The sequence below is a fragment of the Plectropomus leopardus genome, chromosome 14 (genome assembly GCF_008729295.1).
Source record: "Plectropomus leopardus isolate mb chromosome 14, YSFRI_Pleo_2.0, whole genome shotgun sequence".
Taxonomy (NCBI): Eukaryota; Metazoa; Chordata; class Actinopteri; order Perciformes; family Serranidae; genus Plectropomus; species Plectropomus leopardus.
This window is the reverse complement of record NC_056476.1, coordinates 6,098,405-6,120,615: the sequence shown is the minus strand read 5'-3', so window position 1 is coordinate 6,120,615 and position 22,211 is coordinate 6,098,405. Positions and strand designations below refer to the sequence as shown.

Here is a 22,211-nt window from a genome sequence, read left to right as displayed (position 1 = left end):
CTATAATAATACCTAGATACCAGATGCCAAAATGGCGCATATTAATTCCAATGCAAAAGAAGTACCTTGCAAAAGAAATACAGAATTTAAATTAAAAAGTACAGCATTAAAATTAAAAATAAATTAATAAGAAAAAATACAATAATAATAATAATAATAATAATAATAATAATGATGATGATGATGATGATGATGATGATGATGATGATAAAATAATAATGATGATATAGTAAAATATATAAAAATATAATGAATAAATAAAGTAAATAGAAAAAAGATTTGTGTCAGTAAAATGTAATTCATTTTCCAGTATTCGATCAACAGGGCGCCGGTCAGTCACAATCAGTCTTTTGTTTGTCACGATCGAGGTACTCACTCATGGCAATGGAAGGACTGCTGACTGCAGTTTACATAATGGCCTCACAGAAAGGTATCATTAAAAACAAGGATTTTCACAAACAGAACCTCTAAAACACTCGTTCCATTGTACCATGACTTTAAATTATGATATTAGTAGCTCTCTTTCTTTTTGCTATTCTGTGGCCGTGTAGCAGTATATTATAAGTCAAAGTTTTCAGTTTCCTCTTTCTGACATTTGGAGTTGCAAATTATCAAAATTCCCTAACAGCACTTTGAGTTTCCTCTCTGTCATTTTCTGAAGGTGTTTGTTTCTTTTTAAGTGGTGGGAAAGTGAATCATAAAAGGGAGGGGAAAGAAAATGGGCTGACACTTTTCAAAAGTGACATCCTGGACAAAAAAAATCCCCCTCAAAACTGTAAGAACCTGCAGAGCAAACACCTTTAACTCAACACTTTGATGAAATTACCACTGCTGACACCACAGCCCCGCCATAACAGTTTAAAATCTTTGGCAAGCCTCTGAAGAGACTATTGATCAGGATTAATTGAAATATCTCAGCGTCTGTTTGAGCTGGACTTAAATCATGACTAACTTTAGAGAAATACAGTATCTTTAGGGCGTGTGTCTGCCAGTTGCACATAAATCTTCAGTGCTGGTCTTTTTCTGTCAGCTCTACCCTCGCAGATAAAACACCATATAATCTGCCCTTCTCCCTCCACATTTTCGACGCCGTCCACAGTTTCCTTTCTGCTTTTTCATTGGTTGAATCTCTCACCGCATGCCAGCAAACACGCACACATCTGAAACCCTGCTCTCTGGTTTATTGATAGCCGTGTAAACCTCATGCTACTCCGTTTTAAGAGTGACCTCATTGCGGAAGTTCCTCTGGTCCTCCAAACTGGCTCACCAGTGACTTTTAAGTGGCTTTTGTTCCTCGTCAGTTGAAGGCAGGCCAGCGAGAGACAGTGCGGGCTTTCATAAGCGCCTGGCTGTGCTCCTGCAGGTCCTCCTTCAGCTCTCTGGTGGAAACATGCTGCCTGGTGTTTCGGCCCTGGCTGCAATTAACCCGGGAACTCATAAAGAGGCGTTCACAGCAGGGTGCATGGCGGGCCCACTCCTCACTGCCAGCTCCTGTTGGGCGGCTGAGATCCCGCTCCAGATGTTTTCCATTAGCTTGTTTGCATGCCAGCGATGCCAGAGAATCCAAGGCGTGATACACCTACTGTATACAATGTACAATGCTCCAGTGTGCTGCGGCTCCACGTACAGAGCGCTGGACATAAACTTGTTAGCATCGCAACGAGAGGTTCTCATTAAAGGGTGGGGGGTGTGAACAGGAACCACATTTATTGGTCAACAGGTCTGGTTTAGCTACAGAACAACACCATAGTGATTGAGTGTTTCACTCACAGACACTTTCAACAGAGATTTTAGTTATTAGCGTGACCCGATGGATGGCCCTCTGTTGGTCTGTTACTTGGCTGGTCTGCTTTGGCCCAAACTAAAATATCTCAACTTCTATTGGACAGATTTCCATGAAATTTTGGAAGGAAAATCATGGTCTTTAGAAGATAAATCCAACTGTATTTAGTTTTATCTATTTTTTATTTATCTATTGCCACCATAGTGTTGACATTTGTAGTTTTGAGAGAATATCTCAGCAACTGATGTATTACAATTAAATTTGGTTCAGATATTCATGTTATACTAATAATAAGGGCTGGACCCAAATTTTTGGCTATTTGAGTATTTGTTAATTTGTTAAGTTCTGATGTGAATGCGAGAAACCAAACAATTCTGTGATAAATCAGCACCCCTCTTTTGTTTCATAACCAGATTTTCCTGCAACTGTTCGACTGTGAGATTTGCAATTGAATCAGGCTTCTTCGATCAAATTGTCTAATGGTCGACATTTTGGGGTCACCCCCACTAAATTAAGATTGTGAACATGGTAAAAATGATACCTGATAAACATCAGCAGCATGTTAGTGTTTTCACTATGAGCGTGTCACATGCTGGCTTTAGCATTTAGCTCATGTCAGTGTTTTTACAGTATCGGATGCTTTATGCTGCATCTTCCATTTATTAAAAAATCTCCCTTCTTCACACACTGACCTGCTGCTCTGATGTTTACAGACTTAGATATAATTCTGCCTGTGATGATGTGATGATGTTATCTTTGCTGGTTTTAATGCGTTGGACCGGTGCCATTGTCAACAGATTGTAAAAAAGTCAGAATTTAATAACTCCACACTAATAAACATGAGCAGACTCAGCGAGCATCTGTGTGGTTTCTGTGTATTTAGAGCTGGAGTCTGGCTGCTACAGACACATACAGTATACAATTATGTCTGTGCAGTAAGTGCAGTGACTGATGATTCTCCCTCTCCTCCATCTCTGCAGACATTTACAGCGTGGTGTAACTCTCACCTGAGGAAAGCAGGAACGCAGATCGAGAACATCGAGGAGGACTTCCGGGACGGACTGAAACTCATGCTGCTGCTGGAGGTCATCTCAGGTAAACAGAGTTTCATTTCATTTAGTTTCATGCCCATATAATATCATAATGAAAATATCATGTTATTATCATGATTTTATTCAGCACATTCAAGCCATTATTTCCCTGTTCTTGATCTTTTTATTTTATCCTGAATTGTGCAGTAATTTGAAAAGTGTGAGAGCTGTTAATTAATCATCAATAACTGGTCTGATGACCTATGATGCTAATTGTAGTATCACCTTGAAAATGGTTTACAGCCGGGTATTCAACTAATTATTGTTATTTATTAAACTTTCCAGCATTAGCCTATATAAAAATTAGACTTAAACAAACTTTAAATAAATTTAAGCACATTGTGCTGATAAAAGGCCAACCTCTCCTGACTGCAGGACTCTGCTGCCAATATTCCCAGTTAGAGAAAGGGTAAAGATAAGGTAATGTGCTTGAGGCCCCAGGCCCCCAAGACATTACATCTGCCCCTGGTAATAATAATGAGAGCTCAGCGTGAGCGGCTGGATGAGACATGAAGTGATGCGTCCTGGTGTTTCTAAATAATTCATCCAAAGTCTGATTAAACCTGAAACTAACACAAAGTCGTCTGTAGAAGTCTAAAGAAGTCACTTTGCACCTCTGCAAATGTGGCTGTTTCAGACACTTTGGTGCTTTGAGGAGAAGCTGCGCTCTGTTTGTCTGTCTCACTGCGCTGCTGTCGGACCGTCAGCTGTTTGATCTGTGATGATGAAACGCTGTGGCTGTCAAACACTCGGCTGTTCTACAGTCAAAGTCGTTCACTGTATTTGGTTCCCCACGGTGTTATTCTTATTATCATTGGCTGTTCGTATTGTCTGTCAAGACATGGCTGGAATGCGTTCTGTCGACGTTCTATCGACTACGTCTCATATTTCAATCGAAGAAAAGTTATATCGTGATTTATATCGTTATTGTTTTATCGCCCAGCCCCGATTATTGCAATAATTTTGGTCACGATAGTCGTGATATGAAAATTTAATATTGTTAAATCTCTGTTACATTATCAAAGTCTGTGAATCCTTTAAGTCAACGATTGTCCTGCAACATCCTACAAGGTCCTTGTGATTCATTACCCTGATTCATGTTGAGTCAGGGATTTTTTGGGGTATGGGGGAGTCTTCCACTGATTAATAAGCCAAATTCCATTCTGCTTGTCATAAAACATGGCTCTCCAAATGGGTTAAACATATAAAATTAAACAGTCACTTAAAGTTTGAAAAGGATTTCCACTTTTTCCAATATTAAACACAAAATCTCTTGCAATGTTGAAATTTTGTGAAAAGTTATGCTGCAGCATAACCTGCAACCCTCTACTTTTGGCTTCTGCACTATTGTTATTTCTATTTTCTGTTTTGTTTCCAGAAAAAATGTTGTTTTATTTAAAATAAACAGACACTCCCATCATCCTCCATCTGTCTGTCTTTCCGTCTAGGCGAACGCTTGGCAAAACCAGAGAGAGGCAAGATGAGAGTCCATAAGATCTCCAACGTTAACAAAGCACTCGACTTCATTGCCAGCAAAGGAGTGAAGCTGGTGTCGATCGGAGCAGAAGGTGAGTGACGTCACAGCTCCGTCTCATCGTGACATTTCTGCGAGAAGATGAAGGTCGGGGATTTTTCCACACCTGACCTTCTCTAAAATGCATTTACATCTCAGATTTTAAGTAGCCCATTAGCTAAATCAATAGCTGTTATACTGCCTGTTCTCCTGTAAATAGTTGTGTTTAACGTAATCTCCGGCCCTCTCTCTCTCTCGTTACCATGGCAGTGCCGCCGGCTGCTGTGCACTTTAATGAGATCCTTATTCCAGAGTGTTGGGGCCGAGGTTGTGCTTTGCAGTGCATTTTCTGAGAGTAGATCTCAGGATCAGCAATCCCCTCAGGGGCTGAGGCTGCTCATTGTTCAGCACAAATAACCTGGGGATGTCCGTCCTCCTCCCACCGGAGAGTAAACAACTCTTTAGCAGAGTAAACACGCCCTCTCTCTCTCTCGCTCTCACTATCTTTCTATCTTCCTTTTTCACCACTGTACACACCCCTCTGGCATTTTCTGGAAATGACAGGGATTGCACTCGTGTGTTGAACGTTGAGGACAACTTCCATATCGCCTCAGCACCACAGAGGAGAGCAAATATTTGATAGTTTTGCCCAAAGTGCTGAATATGATATATTTGGAAAAACTCAGCAGAAACTTGTCTTTCAGGAAACAAGTTCCTGGTGACTCTGGATCATCCACAAACCTTACTGTCAGCAATAAGGCGGGTTATCAGTACTTTAAGACAGTGATTCTCAACTTAAGTCTGGTATACACTGTGCGGTTTTGGGCCGTCCTGGATGAAAGATGACCATTAGGAAAGAAACTGAATGCTAGTAGATGCTAATACTTATTTTAAGCTCTTGTTGCAAACTTGGCATGTCAAGTTGGCCTCTTTTCCCCAGCCTCGACCACATCCACATTCTCTTCCTCCTCCCCTTCTTCGGACGACTTGATTTGTTTGTTTACATTTTGCTCTTACCACCACAATGATATAGATGGATGACGCACGACGACATTTTATTCTTGGGTTTTGATGTCAGTGGACATGCATCATAGTTTGTGATTTAGTAGGTGATGTCATTGTCTGCATACATCAAACTAGATGTTATACCCTAAACTTCTAAGATTGCAAAAATCTCACGGTCTGCAGGAGGCTTTAAGGCCCACTGGCCAAATCTGGCCCCTGATTAGGTGCCAGATGGCCCCCAATTATTTTCTAATTCTTAATGAAGATACAGTGATTTATACTGGGGATTGTTTTTTTACTTTTAGTTTACACAAGGCACCAGAGCATAACAGCATCAAAATAGAGCTTATTTATAAAAAAAAAAAAAATGCCAGTAGAGGATCTCCCACACTCCCGACAGAGTTCCTAGTGAAGCCTCTAATGTCCTATAATCCTTAAACAGTCCTAAAATCCCTAAAACATCCTGAAATCCTAGAAATGTCTCATAATTCTTAAAACGTCCTAAAATCCCTAAAACATCCTGAAATCCTAGAAACTTCCTAAAATAAGAGAAACTTCCTAAAATAAGAGAAACTTCCTAAAATCCATAAAATGTCCTTAAATCCTAGAAATGTCTTAAAATCTTAGAGATGTCATAAAATCAGAGAAATATCATAAAATCCTTGAAGCATCCTAAAATCCTATATTTTCTTGTTTACTTGTCAATCATTAAATCTATAAAATGTCTAAAAATAATCAAAACTAATTTTCCCAGAGCCCAATGAGATACTCGTTTTGTCTGACCAGCAGATAAAACCAAAGAAAACCAGCAAACATCTGATTGAGAATTCTTGGCATTCAATGATGAATCAGTTATCAGAGTTGTTTTTATTTCCTTTTCTGACGACCAACTATTCTTAAGAACATAATCATATAATCCTAATAGCAGATTTCCTTCACTTGTTTTAAGAAAACAAGACTTTTGGCTCAAAAAAGTATGTTACTTGATAAGATGTTGATATTTCCGCGGTGCACGGAGGCCGGTGTAAGAGCTCCTAAATCCGAGCAGCATTCCAGACAGATTAGCCTCCTGAATCCCCTCCTGGTGGAGCGGCCCTGCAGCTCGCTGCTCTCTGTTGTGGTGTGATGGGACTAGTTGAGGGGTCAGATCTCTGCGACTCATCAGGGGGGTTTGTTGTGGGTGAGGGATGAAGGAGTGGGGGTGCAGTTTCAGAGAGCATTAACAGGATTTGTGTCCCTCCCCCACGTTGATGAGTCATGTTCATTAGTGCTAATCGCAACATGTATCTGCGTGTGTCAGCTCCGACAACACAGCACGACTTTTTCTGCCCCCTAATTCGATCCGCGCCGTCTTTCACGCCGCGTTACATGTACAGACATCTGACTGACATCTTGCAGTCCAAGTTTGTCCGTCACAGTCGAGCGACGGCGCAGCTCGTGCCACGTGCCTTATTGGATTAGAGGGAGAAACAAATGATTATTGAAGGCGGGCAAACAGGGTGACCTGTTGAGGGGGATTTTCATTATCGACAACACAGAGAGGAGCAGACTGAGGCAGTTCATTCACAGCCTCCAACTGCAGCTTAACAGGTCCAGGCTCAAATGATTGAATTGAATCATCACACGTTTCATTCAGAAGAGCTTACTCACCGTTTTAGCCCCCGCTCTGAAAACATTGTGAGCTAATCTGAGGAAAACAACGCAGTATAGTATTCATGCAGAACTGAACCAGCAGATTATCTGAGTGTCAGGTTTATTAAGCTAATATTTAAAAGATGGTTAACAGTCAGTGTGTTCCGTCACATTTGATTTCCAAAACTTCCTACATAATCATATTTGTGTATGAGGGCATTGTTTCCCCCTTTCCTGAACACAACAGTTTATAACAGTGAAAAATCTAGAAATTAAAAGTTATTCTCCTGCTGAACATGACCGAATTTTCAGATCAAAAGTGTTTTGGAGATAAAGGTGAAAATGTGTACTTTATCAGAGTGTGACGCAGTCACATCACACTGCAATACTGTCCAAATACTTTTAACCTTTAGGGACTTTTTGACATATTATACTTGCTTTTCATTCTTAATTTTTTGTAAACTTTGGCTGTGTTCATGCATATATGGCATATATTTGGCAAGATTGTATATTTTTGTTTGATCTTTGAATTTCCGGCTCATTTTCAGCTCCTACAATAGCCACCCAGATACCTCAGTCGGACTTGACCTGGACTCTATATTTAATTTAAATAAAGTCACACCCCAACCGCCCCGCCTCCTCTGATAAATAAGGTACAGTCCCAGACAGTCGGGACAGAAGCTAAGCGATGTACTGCAGGGCCACAGCAAAGCATAGTGTAGCCACCAAAAAAGGTCAATATTTGTTTAATATTTGTAACTGTATTTGAATATTTGCTCCTCTTTACCTTCCACAACAGCTGATGGCGGCAGTGTTAGACCAGCAGCGACTGGTTTTCTCAGTGGGGTTTGGTGTTTTTGATGGCTTCAAATCTGCATTGGTAAAGGCTGTCTACAGCAAATAAAAGTGGTGAAAATACTCTAAATGTAGCAAAGGCTACACTTAAACAGATACTGTTTTATTTAAGGTGACTTAAAACTAATCAGTTAAAGCAGAGTTTGTTCAGCACTGTTTGATTATATGAACGTGACGCTGCAGTTTTCTACTCCGGGAGCATTTCTCCACCTGTTGTGAGGAAGTCAGACATACTTCTGTCAATACGTTGATTGTCCCGCGCTGCTTGTATACTGGGATAAGAACAGTGGTCCAGTTAAATGTCCTAATAGAGCTATGACTGCAGCTCTATTAAACTGTGCACGTAAACATACAGAGTGAAAGTGCTAACATGCACATGTTTAGCAGGTATCACAAGCACTAAACACAAAGTACATCTAAGGCTGATTTGCAGTTATTTGGTCAAAGACCAACATTTGGGGACCTGATTTTGCTGCAAAATTAAAAATCAAAATAACTAAGGTACATCCTCTGGGGATCTTGAATGCCTGTAAAAAAGAAAAAAAAGACAGCCACTCAATAGTTCAGACATTTCTGTTTGGACAAAAGAAGTGAACCAAGATTGTCGTGTTTGAAGCCGTGCAGCTAACATTCACTTTCAACCATATTCAGCCCACTTTTAACCCCTGAAAATCACCAAATCAGTGCTCACTGGACACGTCTGCAAGATATTAAATATAAGTGGCTGCTAAATGTGCTAATCCTAAAATGTTTTTGCTTTGCTCTTCTTTCAGAGATCGTAGATGGCAACGCTAAGATGACCCTGGGAATGATCTGGACCATAATCCTCCGCTTCGCCATCCAAGACATTTCTGTGGAAGGTACTGAGTGTGTGTGTGTGTGTGTGTGTGTGTGTGTGTGTGTGTGTGTGTGGGAACACTTCCACACGCTTCTTATTCATTCCCTTCATTGAAAAGAGCTGCTGCTCACTGTCTTCATTTGCAACTGAAAACACTTTCCATTGACGCAGTGTCTCGGCGTTGAGACCTTTGTCACACATCTCACCGAGTCCTGAAAAAAACTGCACAATAACCTCATATAGACTCCAGCTAATGCATGTTAATCAGAACATGAATGTTTCACGGACTGCTCTTTTCCTATGGAGGTGGACATGTTTATGTTATGGCGCTCTCTGTGGTTAACGTATATAATGCACTTACAGTGTAATCCAATTTAAATGTCAGCAGTGATCAGCCTTGATTTGTTCTGCTTTAGATTCCAGTGCAGCGTCTTTTAAACTATTTAATTCAACTGTTTAGGTTCGACACAATAAAGCGGACACCTCCGGGTATCCGCTGGAAACGAGAGCTCACGAAACGCCCGAGCAATCACACATGCTTCCCATTCACTTCACCTCCACTTAATCCACCACTAAACAGGGATTAGTGCAGAGTTGGTCAAAGTAAAAGCCTGAGAGTTTCTCCAACTTCACAATGATCCCCTTCTCCCCGACCGCAGAGACATCTGCCAAAGAGGGCCTCCTGTTGTGGTGCCAGAGGAAGACTGCGCCCTACAAGAATGTCAACATCCAGAACTTTCACATCAGGTGAGAAAACACATCATAAGTCACATTTATGGTGTTTGACTCACGGTTACAGTTTATAAGATGACGCAGAGTCTCAAACAGGGAAAATGAGGCCAGAGAATTTGTGCAGACCGTCGTTATCTCACCTGAAGTCTGTTTTATTTGGTGTTCTTCACTTTTGGGAAACTTTACTTTTGGCTCTTAAAGCCAAATTGTATCCGAGCCAAAGCTTGCAAACAAAAGTCCACAAAAGTTTTTGGTTACTTGTCAAGTTTAGAGATTTCGCTGAAGGGGGACGTCAATATAGATCCAGTAATCTTAGCCCACACAATCTCTGCAGCGTTTTCTCTCTCTGCTGTTAATAACCATAAAAAGGACACAAGGACAGAGTTGAAAATAAGTCCACACTGTGGTTCATTCCTCAGGTCACACTTGTTCTTAGTTAGAGGCATTAAAACTTTTCAGTTAAAAGTTTCCCTATAAAGTTTGTATAAAGTCAGAGGTTTGAAACAATGTTGTCAAAATACACCGACATGCCATAAATAGAAAATCAGTCAGAAAATCTGCTTGTAAAACAGCAACAAATGATAATGCATGGGAATACTGAAAGTGATTCAGATGAACGTTTTTAACATTTTCATCAACTCGGTGGTCGGACCATAGATATAGAAACATAGATACCTCATTGGCTGCTGATGTACGCATGCCGCGTCTCTGTGGGCACCATATTGGGGAGGTCAAGATCGCTTAATTCTGAACCGATTTTTATGAAATTTGCTTTGTTATAAACATTAAACAACGAATATGACAGTGGTTACTTGACTTTTGACTTTGACTTTTTAAAACTTGATAAACTGCTGATACATCAAAATATGTCTTCATACATGTAAAACTTATTTTTCAGGTTCAGTTTTTTTTTTTTGTTTTGTTACATTTGTAGATATATTTTGTGTCATCTGAGTTTAAATGCCTTTTTTTATCATCTGGCCAAAGAAACCTGACTCAAAGAGTAAGCCTGCAGAGTTTAAATAGTGTTTAAAGACCACAGTTCTCCACAATAGCACTAAAAACGCTCACACATCATTGAAGTAGTTGTCAATAGCTTTGGAGTATTACTCCCTCCATCGTGCAACCTGTATTGTATTGTTTTGTTGCACTGAATTTGTGAAGAAGACTTTGTTTTTCTTGCATGCCTCCATGTTAAACGGAGAATCTAAAATCTGAAAAAAATCTTGCTGAATTGAAGTCATAGTCGTATGCTCGATACTTCTTAAACAAACACTGTCTGATATGGAACTGAACTGAAAAATGAAACATATCTATGTGCTCTTCAAAGCCAGACTCCATTCATAAAAAAAGAGATTTTACCTCACTGAATTCAGGAGCTGCTGGTCTAGGACTGCCTCCCTAAATAAGTTTGTTTATTGTTTGTTGAATCTGAACTAACCCTTTAAATCACCATGGTCACACAATAACACAAAGAAACATAATGATTGAGGCCGTGGTAGAGCAGCAGTTTCTGTGTTCAGTGAGGTAAAATGATGGGTTTTGTTAATGGGGTCTGGCTTTGAGGAGAGCTTAGATAAGTTTCACTTTTAGTTTAGTTTTAAATAGTTTGTTTTAGTGTAAATGCATGTGTTTGGGAAGTACTGAGCATATGACTTGGGTCATACTGCACGACTTGCACAAGAATTTGTAAATGATATTTTGATTATGACTTAAGTTCATTAAGTATTTTCGCAGTTTTTGGAATCTTTGTTCTCAGGGGACACATGCAAAAAAATAAGTTATTCATGAATTCAATGTAACATTTGGATATTCTTTTAAGGACACTGCTTCAAACTGAAATGTGGTCATCAACTTGTCTGGTTCAATTAAGATTTTATAAGAAATTAAATTTTAAATACACCATGATAACTCAGAACACAGCGGTGGCCTGCGGACACGTTCACATAAACTGGACCAGAGAGAGGACTGAGATGTCTGTAATCAACCACTGCAGTCAAATTTTATATCTGTAGTTTTGTTGAATGCAGTCAGTTCAAATTACATAAGTGGTGAGAATATGAAGATACGAGTTAGAGTCCTATCTTAGCTGTGTTTGGTATCTGTGTGTCAGTGGGTTTATCTAGGCATCAGTCTACGTCACAGGAAGTCTCTGTTGAGTTATTGAAAGAAGACCACTGTGGTCGTCAGATGTAGATGAAAGCCGAGGCGAGAAGAAAGGTGGAGGGGAGGTTGTTTCGAGGGGAATGTAAAGGGAGAGGTCTGATGGACCCGGTGCAGTGAGGAGGGACTGTCAGAGCAGAGGCCGGGCCTTTGATGTGGTCTCTGTGAGAGACGATGGCTGCACATCAGTCAGGAGATGAGACGCAGACGAGGAAGAGTACTGCTTTTTTTTCCAGAGCTGCTGCTTCAGGTACATGAGTCACCTTGTAAACGCCCCTGTTTTACATTACAGGCTCTTTTAATGGCAACTAATGCATTAAAATAACCCATCTCACTAATTTGTTCCCGTACAAGCAGAGAGCAGCAGTAAATCCTGCAGAACTGAGATTGCACAGCACCATCCCATTATACTGCTTTTAGACCGCCTGGCTGCAGCATCAAGGCCACTAATCAATGAACCACAGCAGGCAGGACTGAAAATAAAGTTTCCAGCTAAATAAAAACATGATCATTGACTTAAAGACAAAATTTGATCAACCCAATCACCAGAAAAAATGCTGGCATTGGTGTGCGTTTCTACAAATTGTTAATATGTTACATTTGGAAGTCATTATGTTAATATAGAAAACTTAATGACTTTACACTTCAACAGCTCTGTAACGTGTGGTTATGTTTAGGCACAAATAGGTTTGGTTATGGTTAGGAAAAGATCAGATGGTTAAGAAATGCCTGATTTTGTTTGCGCAATATCATCTGGAAATGCAGTGTCATCTCGGTAAAAAAACAACCGCTTTTTGTGGTACTATCCCCAGTAGAAAAATAGCTCCAGGCAACATTGATTCTGACAGTGCACCTAGTGGAAATAGCATGTATTTTCTCCACTTACCAGATAAGGTAAAAAAAATGACATCATCAGGTGGAAAATAGTCAAAATTACAAATTTCGAGGCAAAAGCCCAGAGTGACACCCAGAAATAATACAATGCATGTTTTTTTTACTTTGAGGTCTGTGGGATCAAAAATTGCATTTTGAATGGGTTTCAATGGTACACTGGTAGGTTGCACTTAACAGTATGAAGGTAACAATTTTGTTTACACGGTGTATTTTAGACTTATTGTTGGAGCGGAGCTGGAAATTCCAACATTTAACAAAAATACAAAATCTTGTCAAAATTTATGCCATATGCATGAACACAAATTATCAAAAAAAAAAGAAGAATTAAAAGCATGTAAAATGTGTCAAACAGTCGCTAAGGGTTAACTTAAATATAGTTAAATATAGCAAATGGCAGCATTTTTATCCAACAATGCAAAGTAAAATATTCTGAATAAATGCAGAAAAACTGGTATGGCATTATGGAAACTGGATATCGTGTGTTTGGAGCTACAGCTACCACATCTGTGAGCCAGTAAGTCCCAGTAAAACCACTTGCCAAGACAATTACTCTGGAAAAGTAAAGTTAAGCAGTACCAAAGTACCACGTCTGTTCAGTGTATAGATGTAACCGAGCAAAATGTTCTTTTTCTCTGAACTCGCTCCAGAATCTGAACCTCAGATGCTAAATGACTGCTATTAACAATTTTGTCCTCGTCCTTGAAAATAATTTGATGGGTCCCCAATTTTCTTCACTGAGGTACAACGTGTACTGGAGTTTGTTCCAACACACTTTGCAGCTTTGTCACATTTAACATTACATCTCAATATTAAAACTTAATCTAAAGCTTACATTAAGTCTTATAACTGTTTTTTTTCATAAAATAAAATGAATAAATCTCTTGGGTGAAGAAAGTGTCTCTCCTAAAATAACTTTATGACAAATCATCAGAAACGTGTAATTTCTCAAACTTCAGAAGCTGTGGTTGAACTTTAATCACAGACTTGTGGTGCATTAGATGATGACAGTGGTCAGTTTTCTGCCGTGTTACAGTACCGCACCGCGTGCTGGTGGGAGGGACTGGGTGTGTTACATGAAACTAATTAGGGAGTCCGATGGCGGGTAATGGTCTCGATCAAAGATTAGAGTCAAATTCCTTTTCGTTCCCTCGGCTCGTTATGTTTCACCTCACTTTCACCCTCATCACGACTGTTTCTCTGCTCTGTGTCTCAGCTGGAAAGATGGTTTGGGTTTCTGCGCACTCATTCATCGACACCGTCCAGAGCTCATTGACTACGGAAAACTGCGCAAGGTGAGTGAGCGTCGTCTGATATTAATGTGACAAACGTGCAGAGAAAAGCCACCCAGAACATGAACTATAAGCACTAATACAAGTCTCCATATTTCAAATTTTTCTATGCAAAACCAATATTAGTGCACAGTGAACACAGGCAAGAAGTTTGTTATGATCGAAGCAGGTGAAACAGCAGTCGTATGTTCTTGAGTCTTTGTTTCAACCAGGGTGAAAATGTATTAAAAAAAAGTTATCCTCTGACTGAGAAGCCTATGCCACTTTATATTCACGTTTAAATCTGTGTGCAAAATTGAAATCACACTGTAAATCATTATTACACTGGTTTAAAATGTAGTTTAAAGGAAAACTAGTGTTTTCATTTTAAAAAGGTTTTATTTGTAACCTTTTTCAAGCAACAGAAGGTAAATAAAACAAAACTTTGATTAAAATAACCACAACATTCATCTTCATTAATGCTGAATAATGAAAAGGACTAACTACTATTGTTCATGTGTAGATGCACAAATGTGCCTTTGCCAGAAAAGTAACAACAAAACTACAAATAATAAGTCTGCTAATAACAATTGGCAGAATTATCAATAAATGTGCCAGTTATGTTTTTAATAAACTGATTCATTGTTTGGTGTGTAAGCATAATGCATTCACAAAACATGGCTATTGTTTAATCAAAAAAACTTTTTTTGCAATGAAAACTTTTCAGATAATTCTAAGATGAAAAATAGGAGATTTCTGATTAAATTCATTCATTAAAAAATCATGTTTTGTCTGATCAGTTGTAAAAAACACAAGGATATTAAGTTTACGCCCACAGAAAACAAAGAAAAGCAGCAAATCCTGGCATTTGACATTTGGCATTTTTACTAGGAAAAAAAATGTATAAAGTAGTTGCAGATTAATGTTGTATCGATCAATTATAATCAGTTAATCATTAATGGTTTCAGTTATACTTAATTTAATTTTATATTTGTGGCTAAACTTTAAGTATTTGGTCATGAAGTAGACTAATTAATATTCATATGTCTTTTAAAAGAAATCATTAGCATTAACATTGTTTTGTTTTTGCTGCCTTTACAAGCAAAAAAAAAGAAAAAAATAGGATTTTATTTAAAAAACATAATAAGAGTTTCACCTTACTAAATAAACTTACACCTTTTAACAGAGATTGTTTGGAGAAACAGTACAGCATCTCTGTCTTCACACTGTAGATTTGCAGTTTTCAAGTCGTTGTTAAAGAGTGTGCATTTGTAAAACGGTTGCAGTTTAAAAGCAGCATCCTGCAGCGGCATTCTTCAGTCTAAATGTTTTGATGATCTGCTCTCTGCCGGTAACAGGACGATCCTATGACCAACCTGAACACAGCCTTCGATGTGGCAGAGAAATACCTGGACATCCCCAAGATGTTGGACGCAGAAGGTGAGCAGGCGGGGAAGAACATAGTGAAAAGATGATGAGAACAGACTTTCATCCTGTGTTCAAAGACCAAATTATTCTCTCTCGGAAGTCTCAAAGTGATGAAAAAGCTTCTCTTGGGACAGAGACCGGTCTGCACCACCCGCTTTTTTACAACGCCCGACACCTACAATCTGACAGCGATTAGCTAGTGTCTGCAAAGGTGTGAAAATGGGCAGAGATTCAATTTTTTTCTTCACATTCCTTCTTACATTACATCAAGTTACATGTTTATTGTTAATTTGCACCAGTTGCCTCTGTGCTGGCAGTCTTTACAGCTAAAGGGACACTTACGTATTTTTGAACCTGGACCCTATTTTCCCCTTTTTTTGTGTCTAAGTGACTGATGGAGACGATCATTTTGCAAACTGGTCCAGGATTGAGTGAGACTGCTGCAGCTGATGGCAGCAAAACAGGCTGCAATGTAAATTTCAGCCTGTTTTGCAGCTGCTGCCTATCGAGGTCTCACTCAATACTGGACCAGTTTGAAAAACTGATGTTCCCATTAGGGATTTAGACACCAAAACATATTAAAAAGGACCAGGTTAAAGAAAATACGGAAGTCATTTCCTGTGCTTTAAGCGAAGGGAAAGGGGACAGATCTAAAATGGCCAAAATCTTGGATGAAGTTCTTAACAGTAGCACATATATGAAGACAGGTGGACTCTCCCTTTATCACCACGTGTTTTTTGTAGATTCAGACAGCTTTATTTTCCCCACAGGAGTCAGTTTGTTTGAACAACTTGCTGTGTACACAACTAGTAACATGCAGACACATAAATAGATCAGTAATTAAATAAAAGCTGCAAGTTCAGCAGAATAAAGAAATCTATAAATAGAATAAAACTGCATAGAATAAATACCATTACCAAGAAATTTTAACCAACATTTGTTGTTAGCTTAAGAGCAGGTAAAACGTGAAAACACGCTGGCAGCAACAGAGAAAATTCACCTGCAAGAACGTGTCCAGAGGAAGCTCAAACACTTACCTTCTTATTGATTTCAAGGCACTAATTTCTCAGAGAGAATATATTTTGGTTTTAACACTCACACATGCAGCTGTGCACACAGAGGGAGACACACAGCCAAAATGCCATTCTCGCTCTACAAATAGATTAAAACGTCATCCTCATTCTTCAAGCATGCTTTCTGCTCACTTATTAGTGTACTCGTACAGTAAACTGTTTGTGTTTCTGTGTTTGAGACAGACTGCAAAGTTTGAATCAGATCCTCCCTGTTCAGCACATCTGGACAGTGACACAGCGTGTTTTTCTTTCCACTCTGGATATTGTTTATGTGAAGAGCTGAACCCCAGCTCCACTTCCTGTTTCTTCATTAATCTGTGCTCTGTTTAACAACCTCAACTCCCCCCTCCACCCTCCCCCCTCCGTCCCCGTCCTGACCTCCTCTCTTCCCCCCGCAGACATTGTGGGCACTGCCCGTCCGGACGAGAAGGCGATCATGACCTACGTCTCTAGCTTCTACCACGCCTTCTCAGGCGCCCAGAAGGTATCCTGGATGCAGCGTCTCGTTCCTCTTCCTCTCCTTCACTCCTCCTCCTCCTCCCTCGTTTCTGTGTGTTTCTCCTAACAGTGCCCTTCTCTTTCTGCAGTGCACAACGCCCCCCTGCAGGGGTCACTCTCCTTCACTTTCCGCATGGTTCACGCCACCAAATGCATGATGGGACGGACAACTCTGTTCTTAGAGGCAATGAGCACAAGTGCATCTCCAGTCTACCTTGTTTGTTATGGCGCCGCAGGCCCGCAAATTCCCTAATTAGGGTTTTGTTCCGGCGAACAGAAGCTGAGCGGAGTGGGAGGTGCGGCGAAGTTTGTCTGATAGATGATGATGATTGTCTGTGATAAAAGCGGCGTTCGCTGACGGAGAGAAACAAATTAGCTTGAAGTCTTGCATGGGGGGGAGATGTAACCATTTAAACGGATGGTTATGTTCGGCCTCGAGAGTGACGGCTTAAATGGAGGGTGGAGGAATGAATGAAATTAAAACTGGCACTTCAAAGGCAAAGCAGCAAGCTGTCTTTTAATTTTAATGGATACGCGCTGTCTGACTTAAGTGTGGAATCTGTTTCCTTGTTTCTCTGCAAGAAAGCAGCGTTGTATCGGACTTTTCTCTGTTGGATAATGAATGATTGTCTGTTAGTGTGACAGCTACTTCGAAGCACAACAGGAACAATGAGATTGTGCTGCACCTCCTAGCAGACAGTCAGAGCATCACAGAGTTACATAAGAACCAGCTTCATTTGAGAGGCCCTGCAGCAGAGCAAGTGTTTCAACACAGCTGTGTTTAAGCAACTCAGATGAAAAAAATGTCTGTGTTTATATGTGGAGAGTGTGGAGAGGCGTGGCAGACCACAGCTGGACTCTGGGTTGCATCATAGAGCTAAGAAGTGACTCGGCTGGTTCTCAAATTAAAACTTGATTAAGTTTAGTTGCAAAGTTTAAAAGTTCAGAAAGTTATCCCTCCATATAAAATTAATGATATCACAGAAAATTGTAAGTTTCTCACCCTGTTTGACAGAATTCATCCTGCATATTTCACAGTTATTGGCAGATATTTGATGCTCAAATCTCTGGTTGTATTTTTAGATGAACTGCTGGAGGCACTTGGTTTCAATGTGTTAATTTATTTAAACTGCGTCTTGAGTTGAGCCATGGCTTTCCACCTACTTAAACTGTGCGTACATATTAATGCATTTTTAAACACTCACTGTTGTATACCGACATGAAACAGTGAAGTTGCAGCACAGAAGATCTATACAGTCACCACAGTTGTTTTTTTTTAAAGATATTTTTTCTGGCTTTTTCTGGCTTTTTTTAGATAGGAAAGCTGAAGAGATGACCGTAAGTGGGGGTGAGAAAGAGGGGATGGCATGCAGCAAAGGGCTGCATGCCATCCCGTAGCCACTGTAGCGGGGACACGTAGCCTCAGTATATGGGGCGTGCACTCTACCAGCTGAGCTACCCAGCACCCAAGTTAGCGTGGATTTAAGGTTGCACAGCCAAAATTAGAGTCACCAGTTCAGTATCCAACCAAATATCTCTCCTTCTGTTCTTGAATAATGTTGTTGCATAAGGGCCAGAAAACTGTTTTTGTAGACTATCATGATGTCGCAGTAAAGTTGACCTTTGACCTTTAGGATAAAATTACATCACTTCATCATTATATCTTGTTAGACATTTGTGTGGGAAATGTTTTCATTATACGCTTATGAATTCTCGAGTTATGGCAAAAGTGTATATTCTTAGGTCACAGTGACCTTCGACTTTCAACTACAAGTATAATCGCTTCATTGTTGTGTCCAAGTGGACGTTTGTGCCAAATTTAAAGAAGTTGCCCCAAGGCGTTTTTGAAATATTGCATTTGGAGAAGTTTGGCAGACAAGGTCACAGTGACCTTTACCTTTGACTTTTGACCACCAGAATCTAATCATTACATCACTGAGTCCAAGTGGACGTTTTTGTGCCATATTTGAATAAGTTATCCTGAGGTGCTCTTGAAATATAGTGTTCACGAGAATGAGCAGGATGCAAGGTCACAGTGACCTTTTACTCCCAAAATCTAGTAAATTCATCCTTTAGTGCAGGTGGACATTTGTGTCAAATTTGACCACCAAAATCTAATCAGTTCAACCTTGAGTCCAAGTGGACATTTGCACCAAATTCCCTCAAGCTGCTCTGGAAATATCAGGTCCACAAGGATTAGATGAACACAAGGTCATATTGATCTTTGATCCCCAAATTCTAATCATTTCTTCTTTGAATGGAATTTGTGCCAAATTTTAAGAAAAGTGCTTAAGTCGTTCTTGAGATATCACGTTCAAGAGAAATAGGACAGACCAGGTCACAGTGACACTTAAACCTTTTACCACCAAAATCTAACTAGTTCATGTGTGAGTACAAGTGGATGTTTGTGCCAGATTTTAGGAAAATTACCAGAGAACCAGAATTACTGAAGAACAGAAGCATAAAAATTATGTAAAAAAAACCAACTTTATTCTTATTTTTACTACCTCCGCCTCATTTCCCACTTCATATTCAGTCAAATTAATTCTAATATTTCAAGTTTGAAATTGAGATTTCCCTAAAAATAAACCAACTTGAAAGCAACCTTATAAGTAGACTTTGGATGACTTGTGCTCCCACTGTTGCCTCCTTTGTTGATTGCGCCCCCTGTTGGCCCCTTTTGTCTCTGCACTCTTTTACTCTGTGCATTTTTCTCTTCTCTGTCCTCTCCCCAATTCCTCTGTTCCCTGAGCAGATATCATTAGCACCTTGAGGCCAGATGAGAAGGCCGTCATGACTTATGTGTCGTGTTACTACCACGCGTTCTCAGGCAAGCAGAAGGTGAGAAATGAAGTGAAACAATGAAAAAGAAAATCTCAAGAAACAATAACAGGAAACCTGCCAAAGTGGCTGGCAGAGAATGGGTTGTTTTTGCCAACATTTATTTTTTGGCAGCTTACGATGCTATAATTTGACTCTACAGAGTTGTATGACACCAAAAGTTACAATAGCAGACAATACTAAACCTTAAGATTGGTATTTTTCAACCTGTACCCTATTCTTTTGTATGTTTTTGTGTCTATGACTAATGGAGACAACAATGTTTGAAACTGGTCCAGTATTGAGTGACAGTTGCAGCCAGCAGGGGTGAAACAGGGTGCAATGTAACCACTCAGGGTTATGCACATCCACTAAAAGTGCTTGAATTTGACACTGACAGGCTCAGATTGGCATTTTAAATACCTGACAGCTTATGAAAAAAGAGGAGAAAGCAATTAAGTGTTAGATCCTTTTTTTTGTTCATCAAACCCACCAGACCTCATTTAAATAATTTTGTCATCATACAAAGCACTTCATTTAAATTTGACAGAAAATCAAACATAGCAAAACCATCTTGGTTCATATTTTCACTGTTCCAACAGTCACCAACTTTTGTTTGGTTGAAATAAACTCCTAATTCACCCAGTTAGATGTTAAAATATGCTGACTCTATACAAGCTGAAATTACTGTTTATTTAAATGGAGTCTGGTGGGTTTGGCAATGGCATTTTCGGGCTCTTTCACGCTAAATAAAAAGAGTCTTACTTTAAAACAAAAAGGTTTATCACTATAGGGATCCTTTCAGTAATGTTTTCAGACACTTCAATAACGATCCACATCTGTCAGTGGCAAAAACGCGTAAATTGACAATGCAAACATGTCCCAAGTAGTTGCATTACTTCCTGTTTCGCAGATCATGGCGGCAGCTCTCTCACTCAACACTGGACCAGAAAGTTCTTCAGACAACACTTTAAAAAGTTTTGTTCGGGTTCATCATTAAGACACAATAACATGAGAAAAAGGAATCCTGGTTGAAAAAAATACCAAATTTGAAGTACTTCTTTATAAATATTGGATCAATACATTTTCTTCTGATGCTATAAAATAGAGAAATCTAAAACATGACTCATTTTGAGGTCATGGTATTGGTTTAAAGCCGCTGTAATCAATATTTTGATATTAATAATGGATCAGAGAATTGTTGCAGCAACACAAGGGCAGCAGGAGTACAGATACAGAGGAGAAGTAAAAATAATAACAAGAGATATATGCAACTAAAATGAGAATAGAATAAAGACTAGAAAACATACAAGAACATGTGGAGACAAAATACAAAGAGAAGTGACTGTAGTGTGAGAAATACCAGTAAAGTCAGCAATTTTATGTTAACAGTGTAAAACAGACCGATGATACGGTTACGTAATGGTGCTTAGTGTTTGGATTAGTATAGAAAACATGAAACAAAAGTCTGTGTTAACATAATATAGTGTAATATGGTATAATATGGAGAATGAGATATAGTATGTGTGTGCAGGCTTCCTTCTGCGCGGTGATATGGTTGGGGTGGTGTAGTTCAGTAGAAAGAAAATAGTTCCTACATGAAACTGCTCACAACAAAGTCTGTGGATTATCTTAAAAACTGGGTCATGATGTTTGCAAAAAGACATCTCTGTTGAGATTTTTTGTTTCTTTTTTCGGCGCTGTGAGCACCACAAGCCGAGTGCCAGGAAGTTAATGCAATTAGCAAGTGTGATAAAGAGTGATAAATAGTACCACAGGTAAGAGGAAGGATATGTATTTTTGTATTTGGCGGTGAATCGCTCCTTTAACCAGCTCAGAAACATCTCTTTATTGCTTACATCTTATCTCCAAGCAGAGTTGGCTCATTTTATTCGCCTCGCGGCGTTATGACTTCATACATTTTTACAGTGGGCGGCCCCCGGGAGGAATACCAAACCCTCAGTTATTCAGCACCTCCTTATCTGCCCTCTTTCAGCAGCGTATTGATCCTTGATACATCGCACAACCTTTCTCATCTGCCAACTCGAAATTCTTACGCTCTCAGTGGAATACGTTATGCCAAAGACACGTCAAATCTGCTGGAGATCTCCGCAGAGAATAATAGAGACTTATCACACACACAGGATATCCTCTAAGCCTCCTGTGCTTAAAATCTTTATTAGGATCCACTTCTTAATGGAGCTCCCGAAGGAGCAGGAGTCTACTGCAAACTACTGCAGGCTGGCACACGGTTTTACTGCGCTGGCACAGATCTCACATAGAAACACTGACTCCTCCTCCTCCTCCTCCTCCTCCGTCTCCGTCTAACACCTCAGATTGTTCCCTTCAGGGCAGACATTTCCCCATAAACACCATCACTCCCACTTCTCCTCGCTGGCCTGATGTGGACATTAAAAACTCACACAAAGAAAGAGACACAGTTTGTGCCTCTTAGGTTTTGTCTTTACAGTTGACTTGAGTCACAAAGGGACATCTCTGATGATCTGGAAACAGTTTTAATATTAAACTCGTTATCTAAAGTGTAACTCTGCCCCCCCCAAAAAAAGTCAGAAATTACATATCTCCCTCCCTGTTATGTACATTTAAAAAAAACTGAC

The 22,211-nt window shown here is 39.6% G+C and overlaps 1 protein-coding gene across 2 annotated transcripts in view; it reads left to right on the top strand.

Moving 5' to 3' along the window:
- actn1 (actinin, alpha 1) overlaps positions 1-22,211 on the top strand; it is a 74,144-nt gene that overhangs the window by 31,932 nt on the left and 20,001 nt on the right. For both annotated transcript variants that reach the window (XM_042500100.1, XM_042500098.1), the window contains exons 2-8: positions 2,764-2,878; positions 4,323-4,442; positions 8,653-8,739; positions 9,377-9,464; positions 13,720-13,798; positions 15,133-15,214; positions 16,674-16,759. In XM_042500100.1, coding sequence (XP_042356034.1) covers positions 2,764-2,878; positions 4,323-4,442; positions 8,653-8,739; positions 9,377-9,464; positions 13,720-13,798; positions 15,133-15,214; positions 16,674-16,759 — 657 coding nt within the window. The remainder of the gene's footprint in view (positions 1-2,763; positions 2,879-4,322; positions 4,443-8,652; positions 8,740-9,376; positions 9,465-13,719; positions 13,799-15,132; positions 15,215-16,673; positions 16,760-22,211) is intronic.